The following is a 23,748-nucleotide window of genomic DNA, read 5'->3' as shown; positions in this document are numbered from 1 at the left end:
GCCCCACACACGGTATCCAGGCATTTTGCCTCCATGCTGCGCATTCCCGATCATTTATACCAGCACTTCAGACCGCTCTGTCCAGGTGTACACGTCGTGAGCAGAGAACGTGAGAACTTCAACAAGTATAGGTGCCCCAATTTGCCCCACCACGCCAAGCCGCCGCTCCACGTCACTGATGTTTCGCGTCCATCATGTCCCTCAAGCACATGCTCAACGATAGCGATGATCACGATTTCTATCGCGCACGTACCGTACCTGAAGATTGGGATCAGTATAATGGAGACTACAGAGGATATGCAAGTATTGAGGACTCATCTCAAGAGCACGGTGTATACAGTCCTCTGGATCCTGTGAACATCGACCATTTGTTGTCGATGCAGATATGGGACTATGACGGTAATCTCGCACCTTTACCACTCCTCGATAACACTGCTGTCCAATCCTGCCTCGAGTCAGATTTTGATGGGGGGACGCCTGAAGGCACTGAGCAATGCAATACTACACAAGATGATTTGCCGACTTCAGCTGAGTATGTATGCTATGGAACGGTGAGGATAATCCGACATCACCGCATCGAATTGTATCTCTAACAGTACTGCAGATTTTCCGGTCTTCTATCAAACTTTCCGGCGACATGCTAGCGCTAGACAAAAAGCTGATTGCGACAGCGACAGGTCCAATCACTGGTCATACCCAGTTACACTTGAGTGAAGTTGATTCACAGTATCTAGTCACATTTGCGGATGGCCATATCTTTGGGCATGTCAATGCACGGATGGAGAAAGCTCTGACTGATATGAAGGAGCAGCAGCTTCAACTTGAGTTTGAAGTCTTCGTACCTACCAGAAGTACACGAGAAACCCTCGGCAGAGCGACCAAAGGCCAAGAGGCTGTCATAAGAGCTCAAATGAACGTTTACGGCCCTCGCATCTCCGCTCACAGTGCTGGTCAAGAGCTATCGCAGAACAAATTTTATCTACAGCTCCCGGACTATATTCGAGATGGTACTGTATACGAAAACCCACACATGCTAGTATTCGCAGAAGATTCCAACGCCGTTCCAACTACGAACGTCACATCTGAAGAACCCAACGACGGCACGACCACTGACGAACATTTTCAGGAAGTCGTTGCCAATGTGTACTCATCTCTTACTCGCAACGAAAATCTAACAGGTCTGGAAGGGCACCAACGTTTACGAAGACCCTTGCTGAAGTATGTTGTTGCCTCCCCTTCTTTCCTTGCAATTGTTGCTCATCTGATTTGATTAGTCATCAGAAAACTGCATTGGAGTTCATGTCGCAACGAGAGAATGGCCCAATTCCAGAAAGGTACCAACTCTGGGTGCCAACTGAAATCGAAGGACAACCAGCGTACGTGCTTCGAGTCGTCTTCAGGTAATGTAGCTAACTATGTAGTTATCGTCATGCCGTTACAGGCAGAACTAGTAAGCAGTCGGATACACGTATCTCTACAAAGGCTGAAAATTATAGGCAGGCTTGATCACACAGAGACAGGCGGTGGTATTTTGGCTGATGAGATGGGCATGGGAAAATCACTGTCAATGCTAGCTCTGATTCTTCGCACGCTTGATATGGCGCATATCTGGGCATCGGAAGCAAGAGCATTGTCACAAAGCGCCGGTGCGTCAAATGGTCGATCAAAAGCCACACTGATCGTAGCCTCCTCAGACTGTAAGTTTTACGATACTGCCCTGAACGATTCCGACTAAGCTCAAGACGTAGTGATGATCAACGAATGGTTCCAAGAACTTGCGAAGTATGATTACGTCTAAATTTGCAACGACTCTATCGCTGATTTGACCAGACACTTCGATGAAAACACATTGACGACTCTCAAATATCATGGACAGAATCGGAGGTGCTCTGTGGATACGCTGCGCGATGTTGACCTCGTCATTACCACGTATCATACGCTTGCATCTGATTATTCTAACGGGAAGAGCTTTCTAAATCAAATTGAATGGTACAGATTGGTTCTTGATGAAGGTACGTCTAGTGTGCTCTCAATCGCAATGCTTCTGATTCAATCATAGCTCACATCATCCGTCGACAAAACACTGGTCTCAACCGGAGTGTGGCGGATATCCAAGCGAGAGCAAGATGGTGTCTGACGGGCACCCCAATACAAAACCGCCTGGAAGACATCGGTGCATTGTTTTCTTTCCTCAAAATCAGCCCGCTACACAACATTGGTGAGTTCAAAAAAGCTATCTCTGTTCCCTTCGCAGAGGGCGGAAAGCGCCGACAGCTCTCCGTCGAACGATTCACCCTTCTCCTCGACTCGATGTGTCTCCGCCGTACCAAGGATCTTCTTCATTTACCTGATCCGGAGAGCCGCATTCATGAAATCAAGCTCTCACCTGAAGAGCGTGCTCAGTACGAACAGACCCGCGAAATCATGTTTAGGGCTATCAAAAACCAAGTGGGAGTCTTTGATCAGAGAAGCACGCTCAGTCAGTTCCAGATCCAGTTACAGCTTCGTATCATATGTAACCATGGTACATGGCAGCAGGCGTTCTCTTGGAGCCGTCGCAAACTCTACCTATTAGACGAAAGGGAAGCCAAAGAAATTGGTATGGGAAGCCATGGCGAAGCCACCTGTTCTGCGTGTCGCCAGACAATGCCCCTGTTTGGCCTCGGATCTATGTTTCGTCGGTATGAAGAGAACTGCAGGCATACGCTATGTTCCGAATGTCTCGAGCAAAGCAGTCAAAATACTGAAGACCACCTCGCAACAAGCTGTCCTTTGTGTTCTTCCCTGTGGAACACCTCGAAGTATCCAAAAAAGCAGAAGGGGCACTCACAAGAAGATATGTACTTCCGAGCGGCAGGTAAGTCCTCGAAGATGGAAGCACTTGTGGGTGATGTGATGAAAGATATCGCTACGACCAAAAGGTGAGATGTCACATTTGTTTGTTTGTAGAATCTAGAGCTGACTATATGCTAGCATCATATTCACCTGTTGGACGAGAACGCTAGACTTGATCCAGCTGTATCTGAAAAGAGAGAAGCTCACCTCCAAGAATGTCCAGCGAATTGACGGCGATTATCCTACAAACAAACGCGAGAAGATTTTGGAAGAATTCGAGCGCAGTCCTGATCTACACGTTCTGATCATGACAACTGGGACTGGGGCTGTGGGGTGTGTACACATTCTCTTCATCCGCAGTGCTCTCTGACACACAGCTAGCTTGAACCTTGCTGTTGCAAACAGAGTCTTCATCGTCGAACCTCAATGGAATCCATCCGTCGAGAACCAAGCCATCGCTCGCGCTCTACGCCTTGGTCAGACACAAGCAGTACTTGTCACTCGCTATGTGGTGGATAAGTCCGTGGAACAGGTAAGCCATTGATTTTGTTTTCCAAGTGGCTGTGGCTGATGAACCTAGTCTATGCAGAAGCTTCAAGACAGAAAGCTCGAGATGTCGAACCTAGTCAAGGCCGGCTAGGGATTTTTCTGCACGCGTCCCTCTGTTCTAGCCTAAGGCAGTCTGTGGTTATCGATACCATATTCGTCTGTCCATGAGTACTCTCTTACACACAAGAGTCAAAAGTACCCGCTACGATACCATCAGTGTACTAGAATCTCAGCTAAGGGTTTTCTATGCTGGAAGACGTAGTGTAACCACAGGCGTTCAAAACTTCATGGATGTATCAGCCTTGCTTATGAACTAGCGTAATTATCCAGCCTTCCTCTCCATTTCGCAAAGTTTACCATAAGTAACGAGAAACTACGATGCAGATCCCGATTCGTTTCATTAATCGCCAGAATATGCAACGTAAAGTGTGGGCAAAGACCCTGATCAAGTCCGGCCAATCCACAAAAGATGTCGCCATACCGTCCAAATCCCTTATCCACATTGCCATGTTTGTTGATCGAATGCCAGGACCCCAATTGTGTTATCCAGTCTGCCCATCAATCTCGCACCACGGGCTTCTCAATAGCCCTTAGACCTCCTTCTATTCCTCCTCGGTAGGCTCAAGCTTCACCTTCTTATCTGAGTGCTCCTCCTCGCTACCAGCAGCGCGCTTGCGACCAGCTGTGGGGCTCTTGCTCTTGTTCATGTCGTCCTCGCCTCCCTCGCCAGCGTCTTCGGCCTTCTTTGCGCCCTTCTTCGCACGCGGCGTCTTAGGCGTGGTGGGGTCTTTCTTGGGCTTCGCCGCCGCTTTCTTGGGAGTGGGAACAGGAGTGTCGTCTGGAGTGCCCGCACCGGTGGACGTGGTGGCGTTCTTCTTCTTCCACGAGTACAAGCGGTTCTCAACGGCCTTGGGAGTGCACTCCGTGAAGCCTGCTGCGAGGGTGTTAGCGCGTGTGTAACGGTGTGTTGGAACGAGATGAGAGGTGCAGGGGAGACAAACCGATGCCGGCGTTGCGGACGCGCTCGGCGATCTTCTCGCAAAGGGCCTTGCCGAAGGAGATCTGGCACTCTTCGAAGACGCCGTGAAGGAGCTGGAGTGTGATTAGTATGTGGATGAAGAAAGGCGAGGAGAGGCGCACAATCGAATCAAGCTCGGGAGTCCACTTCTTGGACATTGTGGCGACGTAGTTGCGTTTTTGGAGACTGAGAACATTAGCGAGAGTGACCCTTCATGATTAGGAACCCTGGTACCTCGAGTTCAAAGTTGGAAGATGGGAGCCAGGAAATACGATCACAGTGGTCGGGTGTGGAGGAAGAGCTAGGAGTTGGCGGGGCCTCACCCCTTCTTATATCTCATGGGGACGAGATACGGCGCTTCCAGGGCAGTCTAGGCGTGCACGCCGGTTGAACCAAAAGTGAAGGTGAGAATGAAACATCCCCACCCTTAGGGTTCCTGCGTTCGCCTTGCAATGATCGGGTTTTGATCAAGGTCAATCTGATACAGAGAACGATTACGAGTTCAGCGTGAATCACTTGATCCAATGTGCTTCAAAATTTTGAGCGCGAGCGTAGAGACTTTGATTAACTTCTTGGCAGATGGACTGATATCCAATTTGATTGATGGGGTTTGCAAAACAATGCGTGTCAACGTAGAAAACGCAAACTCTCAAGACAAGACCATCAAGCTGTCAAACAACTCAAAGATACCATGACCAAATTCTGGCCCCGAGCTGTTTCTGTCCTAAGAAAGTGAGAGTTGTGCTCTCAGATGAAGGCTACACCCTCGTCCTCGTCCTCGTCCTCCTCTTCCTCAAGCGAAGCGGACGGAGCAATCACGAGCGCAGTGCTAGCAGCGACCTCATCGTCAACGGGCTCAGTCTTGACTTTCTTGACGACCGGGCTGAATTCCTCCTCACCCTCATCATCATCGCCAGAGGTAGCGTCAGACTCCGCGTACTTCGGCGGAGTTTTCGGGGTGCGCGTACGTGTACGCTTGCGGCTGGCCAAAGGCGACGGGACAGCTTCCTCGCCACCAGACTCATCGGAGGTGACATCCTTGTTGACGGACTTCTTGGCTGAAGCACGGCCTCCGGAAGCCGGAGTACGTGGAGCTCTAGCGACAGACGCCTTCTTGGGAGTCGTGGTCGAGCCAACAGGCTTGCCAGACTTGCGCAAGTTGCTGAGACGGTGGCTCACGGCCTTGGGAGTGCAGCCTTGAGTGTGTTAGCAGAACAAACGGTACAAAAGATTATAGACTTACCATCACCGATCTCCTTAGTAAGATAGTTAAGAAGCGGGGCCGAGTTCTTGATGTCATGGAACTTGAAGATACCAACGAGGATCTGCGAAGCGAGTCAATACACGAGTACGGTTAAGCCCCAAAGGTGAGAAGAGATACTTACGATTTGATCCTTGTCTGCTGTCCAGTTCACCATATTTGCGATGGGTTTGCGAGCTGTCTTGTGATTAGCATAGCTCGCCGCACCAGCATGGGGAAGTCCATACCAGTTGTAGATGAGTTTGTTGAAATGGAAGATGTAGGGCGTGATGCTAGTGTTGAGTTGAGTTGCTAACAGGGAAGAGTTAGTAGGTGTGGGTGAGCAGACTTTTATGGCGGGGCGACGTTCGGGCCGCAACTGGCGCGGTGAAGGTGAGAGACTGGCACATTTCTGGGGCGGCAAATGACGCCACTTGGAGCCAGATAGTGATAGTAGGCAGCAACCATGAATTTCAGGTGACTAGCGCAGCCAGAAGCGCTCTGTCCCGCTGTTTACTGTGAATCTAAACGGGTGTGGACAAAGGTGAAGGCCTGGTGTTTGACAAAACTCCTCCCTTGCTCTAGATCAGCCTAGGAAAACACATCTGCTTCAGCATTAGTACATGCGAATCCCCATACATTCTCCAGACTCACTTAGCTGAGGGCCATGCTGAGACCAGTTAACCAACGAGCACAGTCTACTAAGCTGCCAATACGGTGCGTGCGCGCATAGGCGCGTTACGAGGCACAGCTAGAATACTGCCAGGAATACTACGGACATTGAAAATCGAGAGAGTGCTTGTAGCTGCCTTGATTTCCCTTTGCACCTCTTGCAAAGGCCTCAAAGCAACGCAACTTTAGAATATGACTGCGAAGGAAGATTGAGCACATCAAGACTAAGCGCTCCAAACACTTTCCTCTCACAGCACGACTCAGTTGGCGCAAGGAAGCGAAAGGTTCTCAGCGCGGCAAACAAAAGCAAATGATGACCACAGCTACTGCAAATAGACCACTTATCGAACGAACCTGAAGATAACTAGAGTATACGGATTTCCAACGGTGTGCAATGACAGCCACCGAATAGCACTTGATCAAGACCAGGAGCGACCAAATTCCAAGCACCACCCTTACTCCCTCTAGCCTTCGCGTTTCAGAAATAAGATCCCCGTCGTCGTTGATCCACCTGCCTGCCACGCTCAGAGCTTTCCATTCGCTGTAGTTCACCCATCCAATCATCCTGCTCCGCCTTCGTCGGACTCTTCGAAGCTACTGAAGCGCTACTTTCAGACCGTAGGTACTGACGTCGACGCACAGAGTCGTGTAATGACACTTTGCTGGTATCGCGGCTGTTCGTTTTAAAGGAGGCTTCACTCAAGTTGCGCTGGCGGTGTTCGTGGTCGGGCGTCGCGGGACGAAGGACGGACCCGCTCCCGGAGGACAACTGGGAGATGGGGCGCTCGTCGTAAGGGGAGCGGAAGAGCGACTTGGGTTGTTCTGAACTTGATGATGCCGAGGAAAAGGATAGATAGCTGCGAGATGGTTGGAAATCAGTCGCGCGAGAGTTGTTCGCTGAACCGCTCTGATTGTACTCACGACGAGGTATACGGCAATGTGAGGCCGATGATCGCTGTCGATCCGCTCGCATGGTTTCCATCTTCTTTAGCTCTTCTGCCCAGTTGTCCAGATCTACAAGGCTTGGACCCCGGTGTCTGAACTCTCGATCTTCCGGGCTGACTTCGCTGCTTGGGATCTCGCTCGTGGTACTCGTTGAACGGTGAAGAGCCGACCGTCGCCGTAGCGAGACACCATTCTCGTTGCTGCTGTTGGAAACCTTTGACTCGTGGAAGCTCTTCAAGATCGGGACCTCTTCCGGAGGACTTGTGCTCGACCGTTGGAAGAAACGGAAATCTCGGCTTCTGATCGAGGTAAACGTGTTTTGTGTATTGGAGCGCGATCGGAGCGAGGTGAGGTCGGTATTGGAACGATTGTCCACCGTCGATGCAGGCCCTTCCGAGCTCGAACTTATACTCAGTTCGCTCCTTATACTCCGCATGAAGTTGGAGTAGCTATAGCCCTCATCTTCGTCACCAACACTACTCAAGCCATCACCCTCAGCGGCCACGAGGTCTTCCGCATCTTCCAATACCCTCAGTGCCCAAGCAGCTTCAAGGGCAATCCCGCCGAGCTCCAGGTCACTGCTTCCACGCTGCTTGCGAAACATGCGAATTGCTTCGCGTTGTTCGTCCAAGATAGAGACGACTAAGTGGATTGGGGGTGATACGTAGTCAGTCTGTTTGTCGCTATCGTGAACTTTGGGAACTGGCATTAGAGTCTCGTTGTTCATCCAGTCATTCTGTTCGGACAGTTCCAGCTCGTCTTTGATACACAGTTCACGTCGTAACGCAACCTCCTCAGCGGCACGGCACCGTAATTTGGCTGGGAGGTCTTCGATGAGAGCCGTCTTCAGCATGACAGATCGGTCATGCAATACCGTTGTCGCAGCGTCTAGCACGTCTTTCCGCTTAATCATTGTAGGCGGAAGATAAGCATCGGAGGCGAGCGTGTGCAAACGCTCGAGGCAGTACTTGCGAGCAAGTGAATCGATTTCATCCTTGACTGTCGTGTAGGCTTTGCACGCCTCTGGATCGCTTGGCGCGGTCAAAGTTGTTGGCTCGGTTTCTGTATCCGGCACAAGTGTACTCACTTCGTCTTCTTCGATCTGTGTTGGAGGCGTAGTCCAGAACCCATTTCCGGAGAAGGAGTTACCCAGTGGCATTGGCGAAAGAGGTGTCACAGGTCCTGAAGTTATGACATCCCAACGGCACGCTCTTGGCATGCTAGTTCTTGGAGTGCGTCGCAAAGATAGCGAAGCGCTTGCAGTGTGCTGGCGCGTCAGGCCAGCGGGCCACGACACTGACTGGGGACTTGCTTGTGGCACTGCGGGTGCTGATGCTGCGGTCATAGCGCGTGGTCTCATTGCTAAGTGAACAGGTGATTGCACATGGTCCTGTTCGGCGTCATATAGGACTGAGCGAACCTTGTCCTCCTTCCTTGCGGCCTCGATTGCAGCAATGACGGACTTCCAGTTTCCAGTTGCGAACTTCTGTTTCCAAGCCATAGCTACTTCCAAAGCCCTCTCTCGTTGCTCGGGGTCGGTCATGTACTTGAGTGCATAACGCACGTGCGGTTTTTCGCAAAAGCCATCAGGTAGCTGGAGTGTCGATTTCGGTCGGAGCTTAGGCACTCCTGGCTCACTGGGAACCATGCTGTTCACGATGAGTCCGATTCCTGGATCCATTTTGGTTGCGCGCGCAGGTCAGCAAACAGTATAGGCAAGGTAGTGGTTTTGGGGAGGGTGGGTTAGGCAGAGAGCAAACAGGGAATTTAGCGTGTGCTAGCAGGACTCGAGGTGAAAGGGAACTTCGATGCGACCACGCAGGGCTTTGGAAGATGAGTCCTTGCGCCCTTCACTTGGTCCTGAGAGTCTAATGAGAAGGGACATGGACGACATAGAACCCTGTTTCTGGAAACTTCAAGAGGAAATAAGAAAGTGGAGGCAGGTAATATAGGGCTTTGATAAATCATGTCTTCTGAGAAGACAGGTAGATGATTGATATGGTATCCAACTCCGTTGATGCAATGCATGTCTATTCGAGGAAAGTGAAAAGATTTGTGTGGACAACGTTGAGAGCGCGGTCTGCCTCGCGCTCCTCAATGACACAAGAGATGTTGATCTCGCTAGCACCTGGAAGATGTTAGGTTTGCTTTGACGATCGTGGCCTGGAGTAACTTACCCTGCGAGATCATCTCGATGTTGATGTTATTCTTACCAAGCACGCTGAAGAACTTGCCACTGATGCCAATCATGTTCTTGAGCTGCTTTCCGACCAAGCTTACAATGGCCATATCAGGCACAATGTCAATCGCACCCAATTCGCCGAGATCGTTGACGGCACCTTGAAGGTCCTTGTCCTGGATTCTATACTCGTCTTCGCCACCGCCGCTCAGCAGAGCAGATTCGGAGTGCAAGGCCATTGAAACATGTACCTCAGAGGAAGAGATGAGGTCCACCGACAAGTGCCAACGGTCGAGGATGCTGAAGATGTTCATCAAAAAGCCGTGGGCACGCGTGCGCTTGTTGCTGTGGACGTTCAGAACAACAATGTTGTGCTTGATAGTGACAGCAGTGGGGCGCTTGGGCGTGTTCAGCGAGGTCAGAACGCTCGAAGAGCGGGTACGGAAAAGGCCGTCCCGAAGCGGAGAGTGTGATCCCAGCGTCTTCAAGTTATCGGGAAAGATGATGGTGCCAGCACCACGCGGATTCATGACATTCTTGATGCGGATGGGGATGCGGGCTCGAATGACCTGCTCCATAGTGAAGGGGTGGATAACCTCGGAGCCGTAGAAGGTCAGCTCAGCAGCCTCGGAGGGCGTGACGCTGGGGAGCAGAGCCGCAGTGGGGACCTTGCGAGGATCGGCGGTGAAGATGCCATCGACCTCCTTCCAGATCTGCAGCTCCCTGGCCTTGATGCCGACGGCAACCAGGGCAGCGCACAGGTCGGTGTAGCCACGCCCAATTGAGTTCAGCAGGCCGCCGGGCACGTTGCCAAAGAAGCCCGTGATGACGGGCACCTTGTCGCCGCACGCCTCCACCTCGCGGGCCAGGGCCGCAGCGAGGTCTGCATAGAACTGCTCATTTAGGCCCTTCTTCGGGGTGTGGAAGGTGACGATGTCGGCGAGATCAACGAATTGGGCAGGTGTGCCGCGGTCATTGAGCAGAGCGGCCATGTAGCGGCAGCTGAGCTTCTCGCCCTTGGCAATGATCTTGTCCTCAGCGCGGCTGGTGACCTCCTCCAGGTGCTGCGCCGACTCGAGGATCTTGGTCAGGCTCTCGCACTCGGCGTCGACGTCGGCAGTGAAGGCTGCGAGGATGTCGGCGCTGCGCAGCGTGGCAGCGGCGGCCTGCACGTGGTCGGCGCGGATGGCCTCGACAATGTCGTCGTAGCCACGGTGGCCTTGCTTCTCGGCGGCGCGGGCGGTGCGCAGCAGGCGGTTGGTGGTGCCCTCCGTCTTGTTCTTGGTGCTGCGCGCTGAACACACAATGGCGGCGCGGTCGGTCTGGTTGCCGGCCTTGACGATGCCCGCAATGTTCTCCGCGAACTTGCCCACGCTCGTGCCGCCAAACTTCAGTACCACCCAGCCGCCCGGCAGGTGCTTCTCCTCGGTGTGGTTCGCTATCCGCTCGACCTCGCTCCTGTGACCGTTGGTGACTGCAGACATGATGGGCGCGTGTGGTTGTGGCAGTGGTGGGACCGTGGTTCGATAATGGGTGGTGTAGATGTTGGCAATATCCGCGATATGCAGCAATTGAATGTGTGAGTGACGTGTGCGAGGGGAGAGGGCCTTTGAGAACGTGGTACGGCGTGGTGGGGCCTGACTCTTCTTTCTTCCGCTGTCGGTGGCTAATGCAGCGCCAGCGCCTTTTCCGGCCGAGCGTGCAATCCGCACATGTCGGCAGAAGAAAATTCGCAGGCTTGCGGAGGCCAGCCCGACCATCCGTTAGTAACGCTGTTGATTCACATGCCCTATCGTGAGCTAGGTATCGCCGTGCCCGCCGACAGCTCGTCCTCTGTGCTACGCACAGGCACGCCTGCTGGCAACAGTTCTTTTGGCAAGTCGTGCATTCGGGCCATCGCCGAAGTGCCGAGGGCTAGGGTGCCGAGCCGTGCGGGACCTTGCAGCTCGTTTGATCTACCAGGGCCTCGGTGCTTCATACCGCGGAGTAGGTATCAGAGGTCACCTTCCAGAAGCAGCGTCTTCCTAGAAGACTTACCAGCCAGCATAGCTCCTTTGTGTGACTGATCGTAGCCCGTCTGAGGTACTTCGTTGCCCGTTCCACGTGACCAAGGTGCGGTACTTCCATGGTCACTACATAGCACGACAGCCTCAGCGAGACCGCGCGCGACCTTTCAACTTGAGACGGCATGTCAATGCTGCGCATGGGAGACTAGAAACGACTTGACTCCAAGATGCATGACTATCTGCATGTTCCAGTCGGTGAAGCTTCTGGAAGGAAGAAACATTAATCGCCGAAGCACATACCACGCACCTTCGTGCACTCTGCATGTAGATGAAGGTATAACGAGATTTGGGACGACAAAAAGTGGTTAGTGACAGACCACGCACTTTGATGCAGGTCTGCCCTGCATTTCCTAGCGCCGCAGAGGTCACAAACGCGGTGTGATCGTGATGAGAAGCTGCGAAGTTAATAGGGGGTATCCTCAGACCCGGTGGTCACCGGCAGCAATAGACAAACCTTATAATACACTCACCTTTGCTCTGCACCGCAATCTCTAGCGTGGAAGAGGTCATGCACGAGATGTGATCGAATGTTGCAGGGCTGCCAATGCTGAGATTCTTCGACAGTCCTTGACACTTTTTGGAGAAGAGGGTATGAAACACGGATTCGTTCTCCAGTGTGATGATTCCACCTGGGAACAGCCTTGCTGCGCGAGAGGGGATTCTGCTCTCCAAATGTGTAATCCCACGATATACATGTCTCGGGTACTGCAAAAAGCACTTAGGTATTCAGCGGGTCGTTGGCTTACTCGACACCCCGGTAGTTTTACGCAACTCCTCTGTGCTACCTACTGTGTTTGTAGTGTCTGCTGTCGGCCAACTTGCACTGTAATCTCTAGCACGGACGAGCTGCACTGCAGTCTCTAGCATGGGCGAGTTGCTCACAAGACTGCACCTAGCTCTTCATTAGCAGACACATCAACACTAAGCTGTATTCGTTGCATGCAACGACCGGGATGCAACTTGCACTGCAATCCCTAGCCTGGCGGAGGTGTCCTACGAGGCTGACATGCCCTGATGTGACTGCTCGCACTGCAGTCTTTAGCCTGGCAGGGGAGCCTCGTGAGGCTGACAGGTGTTGATGTTGAGGGTGTTGCAGGATCAGAGAATCAGTGTCTATAGTCAAAATTGCACTGCAATCTTTAGCGCGCCAGAGGGGTTAGAAACCGAGAGTTCTGGCAGACGTCTACCAAGGCGATAACACATTGCTGCACTGCAATGTCTAGCGTGGCTGCGAGGTCTGCAGGGCAGAGGCTGACGACCGCGACTCAGCAGCGCTCAGTGCTCTGAACACCACACTGCACACACGCTCCAGCGCCTGCAAGTAACGATGTGCATTCGCTCAACTACCTAGGTATGTATACCAACGCTGCCCTGCGCTGCACAGCCAAGCCCCAGCAACGCCATGCAAATGCCCCGAGCCCTGAAGAACGCCGCATCTAAGGTATCGCGCGTCCATGATGATGTGAAACCACAGACGCCACGCCAACTGCATAATCTCATTAGAGTAAAGGGAAAAGGGAACATCTTGTTTGCTAGCTCAACATTACAGACCCTATCGTCTCCTGTAGATATCATCGTTTCGTGCTCCTCTGTTGTCTCGGCCTTCTCGGTCGTTCCTGCGATCCGGACTACGCGATCGCGTGCGCCCGTCTCTGCGATCTCGCGCGAAGCCTCGTGTGTCGCCGGGCCGTCTGTCGTTGTGGTATGGGCGACGATCGTCGGTGTGCCCGTCACGTGAGTTGCCCGAGTCGCGCGATCCGCGTCTTTGTTGGCGGTCGTCGGGTTCGCGGGATGCGCGCGGGCGCTCGCCGCGCTCGCCGCCTTGGTAGGCGGGTATGTATGTGTCGCCGGGTGGTGGCTGGTTACGTCTTCGATCGCCCCCTTCTGGACCGTAGCGCGGCGGGAGTGGCAATGGGTGTCGACCCTCTCCTGGAGGAGGGGGAAGATTGCCGTTGCCCCAGTTTGGCCTTCGGCCTCCTTCTGGCGGAGGCGGGGGTGGCCTGTGATCATAACGTGGGCCATGGTTGTTGTAGCCCCTTTGTGGACGATCAACGCCCGGTGGTCCGCGGTCCTGAGGCCCACCATACCGTCTGTCGCCGTTACCCCAGGAGTTCGGTGGCGGGCCAGAGCCAGTCCATTCTCCGTTTGGTCCAACGCCAACAGTTCCTCCTGCAGGCGCTGGTGGAAGCGCTTGTTTCTGACCCCGGGCATTGCGGCGGTCAAGTTCGTGTGAATCGGCGAATGTGGGAATATCCTCTTCGCGCATAGGTTTGGGGGACTCCTTGAAGTAAGGGTGGTCGATTGCGTCGATTGCATTGATGCGCCGCCGCCAGTCGAGTCTCATGAGGTCTTTTAGTAGCGACAGACCTACAGGGGAAAGCTCGCGGAATCTTTGCGCCATTGTATTGGTGCCTTGCGCAAACTGGCGAATTGGTTCAGCGCCAGGAAGCTCTTGCCACCCGGGCATGCTCTGGTCGTTCGGAGAGCCAACAAGCTCGAATATAATTTGCGCTTGGTGAAGGTCGCTTTGGCCTGCAAGGATAGGCTTACGCTTGAACATCTCGCCAAAGACGCACCCAGCACCCCACATATCGATTGCGGGAGTGTATCTTCGCAGCTGGAGCAAAAGCTCTGGGGGCCTGTACCATCGCGTAACGACTAGCGTTGTGTATTCTCGACGGGCCTCGCCGTTGCCCTTGCCTCGTTGCGGGACTTGCTCGTCGTAGTGTCTTGCAAGACCAAAGTCGGCAATCTGAAGTCGCCCGCGGTTGTTGATGAGCAGGTTGGCAGCCTTCATATCTCGATGAAGGATGTGATTATCATGCAGGTAGCGCAAGCCTTTGAAGAGCTGCAGCATGTAGCATTTGATTTGCGCTTCCTGGAACTTCACGTCCGGATTATCGAGCAGACCTGACAGATCGTGGTCCATGTATGGGGTGACCATGTACAAGATTGCCCTCTTGCGACCCTCCGCCCTCGGTCGCTCGACTGCCATCTCTTCCAGTTTCAAGACGTTGTCGTGAGACAGCATCTTCAGCAGCTTGATCTCTCGGAGCGCTGTGATAGGGAAGCCGTCCTTCTCATTGTGCATCAAGATCTTTTTAAGCGCGAAGACGTTGCCGGTGCTTCGTTGACGCGCTTTGTGGACTTCACCAAAAGTTCCCTCTCCCAGCTTCTGCAGCATCTCGTAATCCCCAATCTTGGCGCATCCCTTGTACTTCCGCTGCAGGCCGTTCTGCGGAGTTCCAGTCGCCGGGGTCGCCATTTTGAAAGGCGCTGCTGTGCTTCTTCGTGAACAATGTAGTACGATCTCTTTGTCCGCCGGCTCGTTCCGCTATGAGATCCGGCGCGGAGCAGTGGTGGAAGTGTCGCAGGCACGCGGTTTAGTGGACATGGGAGGTGATGAGTGTGAATCGGAGCGCGATACGGTGGCAGATGCTGCCATGGGATGGGCGGACGGGCGAACGGGCGATGGCGCTGTTGCTGCGGTGGCACAATAGCAGAGGGAACATGTGGAACTGCAGTGATGCGCGACCTCTTCTTGGCGTTGCCGCACTAGCTCCGATCGCCTGCAACCTCACCTCGACCACCTGCGAACACGACGAGCCATTGCACAGCACACGCCGCAGGTACGCCTCTGTTGCCGCCCAAGGAACCGCCGCTCCCTCTCTGACCACCGCCTAGGCTCCACACACACCATGCAGCCCACACTCCGCAGGATGGGTCCGCCCAAGTACGCTGAGATGCCGAATCACCCCATCAAGATCCACCCCGTCCGCCCGTTCTACAGATTCATGGCCACCGGCCTCGGCGCCTCCATGTGGTTCTTCGTACGTTAGAAGGCTTGCACCGGTTGCGCCCGCGCTAACAGATGCAGTTGATGTACCGCGCGAAGAAGGACGGCCCGGCCCTGCTCGGCTGGAAGCACCCCTGGGACCACTGAACAATGATCGAATAGGACAGGGCAGAGGGAGACGGGGAATTGGCATAGAAGCTTGGAGGCACGGGTCAGGGGCATTGTACATAGGCCCGTACAAGACTACAGATGTGGAAGATGACGCACAATAACCCAGCGAAAGAATGCAAAGTAAAATCACAAGCCCAACGCGCTTCTTCAAAATCATTGCTTTCATATCGGCCAATACAACAACTCTGCCAGGATCATAGTCTCAGCGAGGTCGTGGGTTGAGGTCCAAGTGGCATGACTAACGCGGGCTATCTAAGTGGCTCACAAGGCTTTGACTACCACTAAGCCCTTAAACCTGCTCATTCCCAGAGACAAGACATGCATGCACACCATGGGTACACAGTCGCTGCAAAGTGGCTCAGCTCAGAAAACGGTTTGGTACATCTATACTACGGTTTGGCTGTCGTCACATTCCTGGACACTCCAAGGTTGCAGCTACGAATGATTATGATCACCACCTACTCCGGCTTTTCAAAGAGATAGTGGCTAACACCCCACGTGTCTCCTCCCTCCCACTTAAACAACTCCGCACACGCCAGATAGAAGACCTGCCACCTATTCCACCACATCGTCACGCCCTCTTCCCCATAGGTCTCCTTCAGCCCCTCCTTGATGACCTTCTCATTACTCAGCATCGTCGTCAACCAATCCTCACACGTCTTGCCATAATGCATGCCATTGACCCACCACTGCCTCTTGAGTCTCAGCTCCTCTTGGAAGAAAAGCAACAAATCAGCCGACGGCATCGTGCCGCCCGTGAAGAAATGCTCTGTCATCCACCCACCGTCAAAGTCATACGGCGTAGTCTTGTGCGCGAAGATGTGCACGAACAACTTGCCGCCGGGCTTGAGCGCACGTGATACCTTGGCGGTTAGCAGCGCATAGTTCTTCATGTGCTCGAAGAGCTCGATGGAGACGACGCGGTCGAAGCTGTTGGGCTCGAACTCGTAGTCGACGACGTCGCCAGTGATCACGGTCAGGTTTTTGAAGCCTTTGGATGCGGCGACGCTGTCGATGTGCTGTTTCTGCGTGCGGCTGTTGGAGAAGGCGGTGATTTGCGAGTTGGGGAAGACTTCGGCGAAGAAGAGAGATGCTGAGCCCCATCCACAGCTGCATCTGTTAGCACGTGTTGTCACGTGGGGTGTTGAGATGATGGGACGTACCCGAGATCCAAAATGCGCTGTCCGTCTTTCAAATCCGCTCTCTGCACGTAGAGTTTCAACATTGCGATTTCCGCCTGTGCAAGCGTTTCCCCGCCCTTTTCATACAAGCAGGCCGAGTACTTCATTCGCGGGCCGAGCATGCCTTTTAATACAGAAGTGCCGACTTCATAGTGCTGCTCGTTTGCGGTTGCCGTCTCAATGGCGATGGGTCTGGTGCGAAGCAGTTCAACATACTTCATTTTGGACTCATATGCTGCCTCGAGTGATGTAGTTGCAATCGAGTTCAAGCGGTCTGCGAGTTGGGCCCGGATACCGCGACGAATGACAAAGTGTGGGAGGTATCCATTGTCTAGAAGAGGGTTGACAACGGCGTCAGACATCACATAATCTGGCCATTGTTAACAGGTGTACTTCCTATGTGGAAAGTTATAGCGGATGTACCGGAGATGTAATTCATCTTGAAGGTGTTGGCAACAAGCGATGGACTCGATGACAGTTAACAGTGCACTCAACAACGAGTCGAAGTAGTGTATCTCGAAGTAAACACGGATCAGATATCGTGACTTTCAGGCCAAGTGGTTGAGGCTGTAGGTAGTTTCACGCCCAAAGTAGTGCGCTGTTTGCGGCTTAGTCGGTATCGATGACGTCGACACATGCTACATCGAGCACTGCGTCTCAGCGTCGGAACGAGGGAGGAAATCTTCGTATATATGTACATTTTGTAGACTTTACAGTCGTGGAAGCTGTACTGAGTGCAAACCAAAGTATCAGCCAATGAGAGGAATGATTGCATGCCACGATCTGCGTGTGACGTCCATTGGTCGCATGTGTAGCGTAGCGAGTACAAGGACCAGCGTAGCGAGTACAAGGACCAGCGTACCAGCCTTGACGGTCTAGTCTTTAGTAATATTAGTTACAAGAAGGTAGTTCAAATATGCGCTGGGGTATTCGCAGGGTGCTACATCACAGCTCAATCTTCCTCCCAGTCTGGCCGACAGCTGCAGCCCTGGGTCTTTAAATGCATGACACCCGTCCGACTAGCTTCTGTAAGCCATGTTGCCCACTCAATTTCGTGCTCTACTGCACGACGGCTCTCACCCGTCTCAATTCGTTCTTCCTTGTTTCGTTGTAGGAAGTCCTTCAGCTTGCTTGCGCACTGCACGACGGACGGCACGGAGCTGTCACGGCCACCGAATTTCTTCTCCAGATCGCTATAGACCATGCGCTCTAGTCTTCCGACGAGCGATGAATATACGTTACCGCTTTCATCCCATTTGAACAACGTCTTCGCCCGTTGTTTCAGGCGCACAGTGTCTTCTCTAGTGGCTTTTGTGCACTGGAGGATACGCTGGGGCTTAGCAATGTGGAAGGAGCCGACATCTCTCATGACGACAATATCCTCAAATGAACTACTCTGATCGAATAGTGCATCGAGCGGCGCGGATTGCCCGTCATCTTTAGGGTCCCAGTCGCATTCTGTGTCGGGGTATTCGTCTGAGTCATACCAGAGTGGTTCCGAGTAGCTGAATCCATAGCCTTCCCGTTTCTTGCTAGGGTGTGAAAACACGGATGGATCAGGTGCTTTTGGTTCGTGATTTGGCTCCGACGATAGATCTGATGGGGTGTCTGTGTAGTCATGTTTTAAGGGGCCGGTAAGGTTGTTTTGCGCAGTCGTGACTAGCAACTCAGAAAAACTTCTATTCAGAACTTTATCCTCTTTGCCACGACGGTGAGGCGTAAGCCGTTTGGTGGGCGAAACGATAGGTGATAACACAGGCTTGTAGGGCAGCGCATCCTCAGGACTTGAAGGCCTCCCTCTTCTTCTACCCTTTTTTAGGGGACCTTGCGCATTTCTAAGTTGATTGCTAAACGAAAAGCGCATAGTGACATCCTGACGTTTCGATTGTCGCTCTGCCTTTGGGGTGACAACTGAGAGCTTTTTACTCGACCGTTGTTTCCTTGGTGTGGATGGTTGACGAGTCGTAGACTTTTGCACCCTGTTCGATGCAATCGTCGGCTTTGATTGTGCTTTTGGAAGCGGCGCTGCTCTACTGGTCTGGGCTTGTCGAACATCGACTGTTCTAGCAGAAACAACCGAATGCGCGGACCTTTGCGAAGTTTCCTGGCTGGAGAGTTCCGCTGATGGGAACGCTCCGGGTATCGATAAGCGTTTCTTTGGTTGAGCTGTCACTCGCCGCTTTGCCGGTGTGTGAGACAGCTGTGGCGCATTAGCACATTGCGACAACAAGGCGCATGTCGCGATCAGTGCGGTTTCGATGTCGCCGGAGTACTTACAGAATCGGCCATGTCGTCGGCTTTCCTTTTCTGCTTTATCGGGGTTATCATAGTGGTTCAAGTACCTTGGATGTCACGTTGGTGGGGACGATGGCTGGTAAATGTGGGGGTTCGTCGCGTTTCAAAGTAGCGTGGGATTTTCGTGTTGGCGCGTCTTCACGAACTGCTGCTTGTTTACATCAACAATCGAGACCGCTGGCGCCTACAGGAATATTCGGCCCCACCGTCGTGCGTTTCTGGGGGATTCCAGTGTCAGTATTGGTTGGACACGATCTACTCACAGGCGTTCCTGGTAGAGTTACACAAGGTCTTGTGCAACCCGCACGGTGGTTGCGCTTTGATTGTTCAAGTATCGCTGTGGTATCGTCTTGCGGAGTTTGTGCCGCCAATGTCCTGTTGAACGCCATTCACCCATATGCCTGTATTCCTTCACTTCTTCCCATTCCCCATCAGCTCCACACCAGTGCGGATAACTCCGACAGCAGCGCCGGTCTGTATTGCCTCGCTACCCCCTCCACTGAGCCTGTATTCGATGTCCGCTAAGCCTGACATCCATGTCACCATAACTTGTGGTGGAACCTCGTTCTCGACAAGCTCCTCACTGACCGCAGTAAGAATATCGGCAAGCGCCAACCCTTTCAGTGTTTTCAGGTTATTGACTGTGCGCAAACACTGGGTCATATCGTTCGTCGAGAGCAGAGTGTCGATGATGAACTTGATATCCGAGGGGTGCGGTGCGGCGATGCAGTCGTAGATCGTGGTCTGTGTTATCTGGTCTCGTACGATGGTGCTGGGGTCCACTGCTGGCTTGCCAGGTGGCTGCAAAGGTGTGCTAGAAGCGTGACAAGCTTGCAGAACATTGAGTGCTCGCCTCATGTCTCCCTTGCTGAGTGTAACTAGCGACTCTGTAGCATCCTGGGTGATGTTGACGGTCTCCTCTTCAACGACCTTGTCCACTAAATTTCTGATGTCACGCTCTTTCAGTGGCGAGAAGCGGAAACGGGTGCATCGGGAGAGCAGCGCCGGCGAAAGCTTATGTGTGTAGTTTGCGATGATGCAGAATCGGGTGTTGGCCGTGTACTTCTCCATGATACGTCGAAGGGCCATTTGCGCTGTTGAGGTCATGGCATCGGCCTCGTCCAGAATAATGAGCTTGAACGTGGCAAGCGACGCATCGCCTGCTTTCGGAGCAGCCGAGAAGATCTGCTTTGTACTACTGAAGGTCTTGATCTGCTCTCGTACAACGTCGATGCCTCTGTCGTCGGATGCATTCAGCTCCAAGACCATCTGTCTCATGTTCTTGTTGCCGTATATCCGTCGTGCCAGGGCAAGTACAGTCGATGTCTTGCCAGTTCCTGGTGGGCCATAGAGGAGTAAATGTGGGAGTCGGTTCGAGTCGACGAATTTGTTGATAGTCGCAATGATGTCTTGGTGTCCTTCAACCTCTGCGAGAGATGTTGGTCGATACTTTTCCACCCTGACAGGAGGTTAGCTCCAGGCTTTCACCTTTGCAGCGATATGACCAACCATGGCAACGAGTCTTCTGCTTCCACAGGCAGATTAGCTGCACTTCTCTTGCCCTTCTTCGAGTCTCCACCAAAGCTGATCGAGGTGTCTGCGACGGGCGCATCAATGTCCATTTCGTCTTCAATGTCCGACATGTTGGTGGTGAAACGAGAGTGACTGGAAATGGGGGGTGGAGAGAATTGACAAGTGTGAGCCGATGCGTGGTCGGTGATCGTAGGGTCGAAGACTTTCCCGCAATGACGACGCGAGCTGGGGGACGCGACGGACGCGTTAATTGGCAGCTGCTTATGTCAACCCCCGATCCCCGCCCCGTTCAGCCCTACGGCACACCTCACAGCACTAAGCTGCGCCATCACCGCCATCCGCCCTCCGGACCCCTCGAAAGCTCCACACACCACAGCGCCAGCGGCAGCATTTCTCAAGATGCCTGTGAGTGACGAGTCGTCTTGCGAGCATCACCGCACAGTGTCGTTCGCAATTGTGCCACCCAGCTAACCCCGCCAGGCCTACCACTCCGTCTTCCTCGAGGAGCCCAACCAGCAGCTGATTGGTACTTACCGCCCGGCCGCTGTAGCAGCCCGCCCACTGACCGATGCACCAGGCAACTTCGCGCTCCTCCCTCTCCGCACAAGGACTCGCGGTCCCGCACAACAGCTCCCAGCGCTTCCCGCCGACGTCACGGAGCTCACCATCGATGCAGCACACGAGTCGTACGACCCGCTCGATGAGATCCTGGCCCTGTTTCGCGCAAACACATTCTTCCGCAACTTCGAAATCAAGGGACCTGCCGACCGCGTGCTCATTTATGGCATCCTGTACGTGAGCGAGGTGCTTGGCAAGATCAAGCCAGGCATGTCGCGGAGAGAAGCTGAGAAGGTGCGTCTAAAACACCTGGAGCTCAGGAATAATCAGATCTGGCCTTACTAATGGAAATAGGCCGTCATGAACCTTGCTCTCGACACCAACTTCTCCATTCCCGGTGATGCAGGCTTCCCCTTAAACCAGGCTTTCGAGGCACCACCAGACAGGAACTCAGCGGAGATCCTGAGACAGTACATCATGCAGATGCGGCAGGAGCTAGCGACAAGGTTACTGAACAGGGTGTACGCGGACGATACAGGTGCGCCGAGCAAGTGGTGGTTGAGCTACACTAAGAGGAAGTTCATGGGCAAGGCATTGTAGATGCGGGAAAGGCATAGACACATATTGAGAATTGACATAACTTCCAGCCAGCGAGCTCCGAACTTGCCAAGCGCATTATATCCAACTGAACGTACACTCACATTTTGGATACCTGGATGTCAAAAGCACGAGCACGATCCAGATTCGGCATGGTTCGCACCCAAAGAGACAGCAGCAGTCCTCGCTCATACATAAATCGGTTGTATATTCCTAACGATATATGATCTCATACCTCCACCGGCGTGTCTGCGGCGCTGGTTTCCGCAGGCGTTTCTACCGCGGTCTTCCTCTTCTTCCTCGTCCCATGCCCTCTCGCCTCCACCCTCCCCTCAACTGGTATAACCCTCGTGGCCGTAAACAAATAACCCTCCGCACCACCCTTGCTCGTCATCATAGGATGCGTCCGCTCAGGTAGGACCTGCCATTGCCTCGCCCTCGCCGTCTGCAGGCTCGGCGCAAGCAGCAACGTCGGATTTACAGGGAAATCCGCCTCATCCTCCCCCTCGACAGCATCATCTCCACCCTCCGCCGCCCTTTTCCCGTTCTGCTGCGCTCCAGTCCCAAATTCGCGCGCGATAAACGCCGCACGTCGGTCCTTGCTGTAGCAGTCCACGAGCTCCACAAGCGGCTCGGCGTTCTGGTGGTACACGACGACCTTGCCGCCGCCGCGCACCAGCGGCACCAGCTCGCGCAGGACGCCCCGGACGTCCATCGAGGTGGCGACCACGACACCGTCGAAGCCGCCGCGTTGTGTCTCGTTGACAACGCGCGCCGTGCGCTCCCACCGCCGTCGCTTCTTGTAGTAGTTGCCACGCTTGCTGCTCTTCAGTGCTTCGAGCTCGGCAGCGGAGAGCAGCTCGGGCTCGATGTAAGACGGGTCGTCTTGAGGTGCGAGGAGCGAGAGCCAGGAGAGCGATTTCAGGTGCTTGTACAGAGGGTGCGAGGGCGAGGGCTGGCCGACGTCGTAGCCGAAGTACTTGAGACAGGCGAGGTTGGGTTGGTTGTTTGGATGTAGGACGGTGAGAGTATTTGTGTAGGCGGACATTTGGGGAATATGCGGTCGAGGGACTTTGCGGGGACGAGTTGCGGCGTCGGCTGTGGCTTGGTCTGCGTCGGGCATCGTGGTGTCGGGCTGCGCGTCAGTTTGTGGGGGTTCTTGTGCGGTCTCCTCTTCCTCGGATGTGGTGTCGTCTGTTTCCTCTGTCGGGTAGAGAATGCCCATCTTTTCGGCGAGTGCAGCGGTGACGAGGCCGCCAGTGTCGTCAACTACGAGCCAGCGCCCTCCGCCTATTTGGCTGATGCCGTCTTCGGCGGTCAGGAGACGGCTGGTTGCGCCGCAGTGGACGTTGGACCAACTGCAGATCAGACCCAGCATTTCCTCTCTCAACTCCATGATTCTGTACGCCTCCTTCTCCAAAATGTGCTCGGTCAGGTTCCTAACATCCACGGGGAGCGCTGTGAATCGCCTTAAGAATTTTCGCGATTTTCGCAGTGTGTACTTGGCCAGCGAAAAGGCTGTCTTTTCACTGATGGCCTGGTGCGATGCCATGATTTTCGCGATAATCTCTTTCCCTGACCCGGTGCCGGCCTTCTTCAGCTCCTCAATCTCCTCCATAGTGAGAGTCTGTCGTGTTGCGTCATCCACGGTCAGGCGATTGTTACGCATTATGACCTCGCCGTCGGCGCCTACAATGTCGAACCCAGCGCCGCCCTCAGCACTCTCGTCTGCTTCTTCGGCGGCAGGCGGGGGCGCGTGTCCGTCTCCTACCGCTTCGGCGTGAAGCTCGGCAGCTGGCACAACGCGCAATTCGGTCTTTGCTTTGCCGTCATCTTTGTCGAGTACTTCGTAGGTGAGGTAGTACGGGCGGCCGAGTAGGAGGTTTGAATTGAAGGTTCCGAACTTTCCCAGGAAAATATTACTATAGAAGCTTTAGAACAGGTGCCTGAAAATCAGGGCGACAATGGAGGGCTCACTCCGGCTATGCAACGTACGTGTTGGGTTTGAGCTCCACGACCTTCAAAATGCCTGACGGCAGGCGCAACGCGACGTGCGTATTGGGCCGTATGTGGGAGTGCATGCTTGTTCGGTGTCGCCACTACTGTCCGTATC

General features: G+C 53.7%; 11 protein-coding genes across 11 annotated transcripts; 3 read left to right on the top strand and 8 right to left on the bottom strand.

The window, feature by feature from the left end:
• Positions 1-18: 18 nt before the first annotated feature.
• Positions 19-3,238, top strand: C7974DRAFT_398090 (SNF2 family N-terminal domain-containing protein). The gene is made up of 9 exons (XM_046142274.1): positions 19-399; positions 672-1,218; positions 1,275-1,376; positions 1,422-1,450; positions 1,497-1,697; positions 1,749-1,782; positions 1,831-2,012; positions 2,060-2,921; positions 2,974-3,238. The coding sequence occupies exons 1-9, from the start codon at positions 195-197 to the stop codon at positions 3,203-3,205; spliced, it is 2,394 nt and encodes a 797-aa protein (XP_045995713.1). The 5' UTR covers positions 19-194; the 3' UTR covers positions 3,206-3,238.
• Positions 3,239-3,925: 687 nt separating this feature from the next.
• On the bottom strand, positions 3,926-4,560 carry C7974DRAFT_426016 (uncharacterized protein; the record flags this gene model as incomplete). The annotated part of the gene is made up of 3 exons (XM_046144504.1): positions 3,926-4,318; positions 4,386-4,476; positions 4,525-4,560. 3 exons carry the CDS (start codon positions 4,558-4,560, stop codon positions 3,987-3,989), a joined length of 459 nt encoding a protein of 152 aa, XP_045995712.1. The 3' UTR covers positions 3,926-3,986.
• A 413-nt stretch (positions 4,561-4,973) lies between these two features.
• On the bottom strand, positions 4,974-8,940 carry C7974DRAFT_457382 (uncharacterized protein; the record flags this gene model as incomplete). The annotated part of the gene is made up of 4 exons (XM_046146053.1): positions 4,974-5,598; positions 5,646-5,727; positions 5,788-5,954; positions 6,945-8,940. The coding sequence occupies 4 exons, from the start codon at positions 8,938-8,940 to the stop codon at positions 5,150-5,152; spliced, it is 2,694 nt and encodes an 897-aa protein (XP_045995711.1). The 3' UTR covers positions 4,974-5,149.
• A 349-nt stretch (positions 8,941-9,289) lies between these two features.
• On the bottom strand, positions 9,290-10,922 carry C7974DRAFT_314920 (aspartate kinase-like protein; the record flags this gene model as incomplete). The annotated part of the gene is made up of 2 exons (XM_046138480.1): positions 9,290-9,387; positions 9,437-10,922. 2 exons carry the CDS (start codon positions 10,920-10,922, stop codon positions 9,290-9,292), a joined length of 1,584 nt encoding a protein of 527 aa, XP_045995710.1.
• A 1,898-nt stretch (positions 10,923-12,820) lies between these two features.
• On the bottom strand, positions 12,821-15,007 carry C7974DRAFT_398083 (kinase-like domain-containing protein). The gene has a single exon (XM_046142273.1). The coding sequence runs from the start codon at positions 14,767-14,769 to the stop codon at positions 13,057-13,059; it is 1,713 nt and encodes a 570-aa protein (XP_045995709.1). The 5' UTR covers positions 14,770-15,007; the 3' UTR covers positions 12,821-13,056.
• Positions 15,008-15,084: 77 nt separating this feature from the next.
• Positions 15,085-15,665, top strand: C7974DRAFT_362762 (uncharacterized protein). The gene is made up of 3 exons (XM_046139742.1): positions 15,085-15,133; positions 15,189-15,334; positions 15,382-15,665. Exons 2-3 carry the CDS (start codon positions 15,203-15,205, stop codon positions 15,445-15,447), a joined length of 198 nt encoding a protein of 65 aa, XP_045995708.1. The 5' UTR covers positions 15,085-15,133; positions 15,189-15,202; the 3' UTR covers positions 15,448-15,665.
• A 164-nt stretch (positions 15,666-15,829) lies between these two features.
• C7974DRAFT_362758 (S-adenosyl-L-methionine-dependent methyltransferase) lies at positions 15,830-17,513 on the bottom strand. The gene is made up of 3 exons (XM_046139741.1): positions 17,076-17,513; positions 16,635-17,022; positions 15,830-16,581 (listed from the first exon to the last, which is right to left on the bottom strand). The coding sequence occupies exons 1-3, from the start codon at positions 17,089-17,091 to the stop codon at positions 15,930-15,932; spliced, it is 1,056 nt and encodes a 351-aa protein (XP_045995707.1). The 5' UTR covers positions 17,092-17,513; the 3' UTR covers positions 15,830-15,929.
• Positions 17,348-19,169, bottom strand: C7974DRAFT_220110 (uncharacterized protein). The gene is made up of 2 exons (XM_046137153.1): positions 18,930-19,169; positions 17,348-18,852 (listed from the first exon to the last, which is right to left on the bottom strand). The coding sequence occupies exons 1-2, from the start codon at positions 18,978-18,980 to the stop codon at positions 17,605-17,607; spliced, it is 1,299 nt and encodes a 432-aa protein (XP_045995706.1). The 5' UTR covers positions 18,981-19,169; the 3' UTR covers positions 17,348-17,604.
• A 189-nt stretch (positions 19,170-19,358) lies between these two features.
• C7974DRAFT_315154 (P-loop containing nucleoside triphosphate hydrolase protein) lies at positions 19,359-20,590 on the bottom strand (the record flags this gene model as incomplete). Its single annotated transcript, XM_046138497.1, has 2 exons — positions 19,359-20,406; positions 20,457-20,590. The coding sequence occupies 2 exons, from the start codon at positions 20,588-20,590 to the stop codon at positions 19,359-19,361; spliced, it is 1,182 nt and encodes a 393-aa protein (XP_045995705.1).
• Positions 20,591-20,879: 289 nt separating this feature from the next.
• Positions 20,880-21,638, top strand: C7974DRAFT_377904 (actin-related protein 2/3 complex subunit 3; the record flags this gene model as incomplete). Its single annotated transcript, XM_046140384.1, has 3 exons — positions 20,880-20,885; positions 20,961-21,332; positions 21,393-21,638. The coding sequence occupies 3 exons, from the start codon at positions 20,880-20,882 to the stop codon at positions 21,636-21,638; spliced, it is 624 nt and encodes a 207-aa protein (XP_045995704.1).
• A 226-nt stretch (positions 21,639-21,864) lies between these two features.
• C7974DRAFT_435307 (Gcd10p family-domain-containing protein) lies at positions 21,865-23,716 on the bottom strand (the record flags this gene model as incomplete). Its single annotated transcript, XM_046145051.1, has 2 exons — positions 21,865-23,557; positions 23,631-23,716. 2 exons carry the CDS (start codon positions 23,714-23,716, stop codon positions 21,865-21,867), a joined length of 1,779 nt encoding a protein of 592 aa, XP_045995703.1.
• Between the last annotated feature and the right edge of the window lie 32 nt (positions 23,717-23,748).

This window comes from Boeremia exigua, assembly GCF_020726555.1.
Source record: "Boeremia exigua strain MPI-SDFR-AT-0100 chromosome Unknown C7974scaffold_8, whole genome shotgun sequence".
Lineage (NCBI taxonomy): Eukaryota > Fungi > Ascomycota > Dothideomycetes > Pleosporales > Didymellaceae > Boeremia > Boeremia exigua.
The sequence above is the reverse complement of the archived record's forward strand: the minus strand, read 5'-3'. Positions and strand labels throughout refer to the sequence as shown.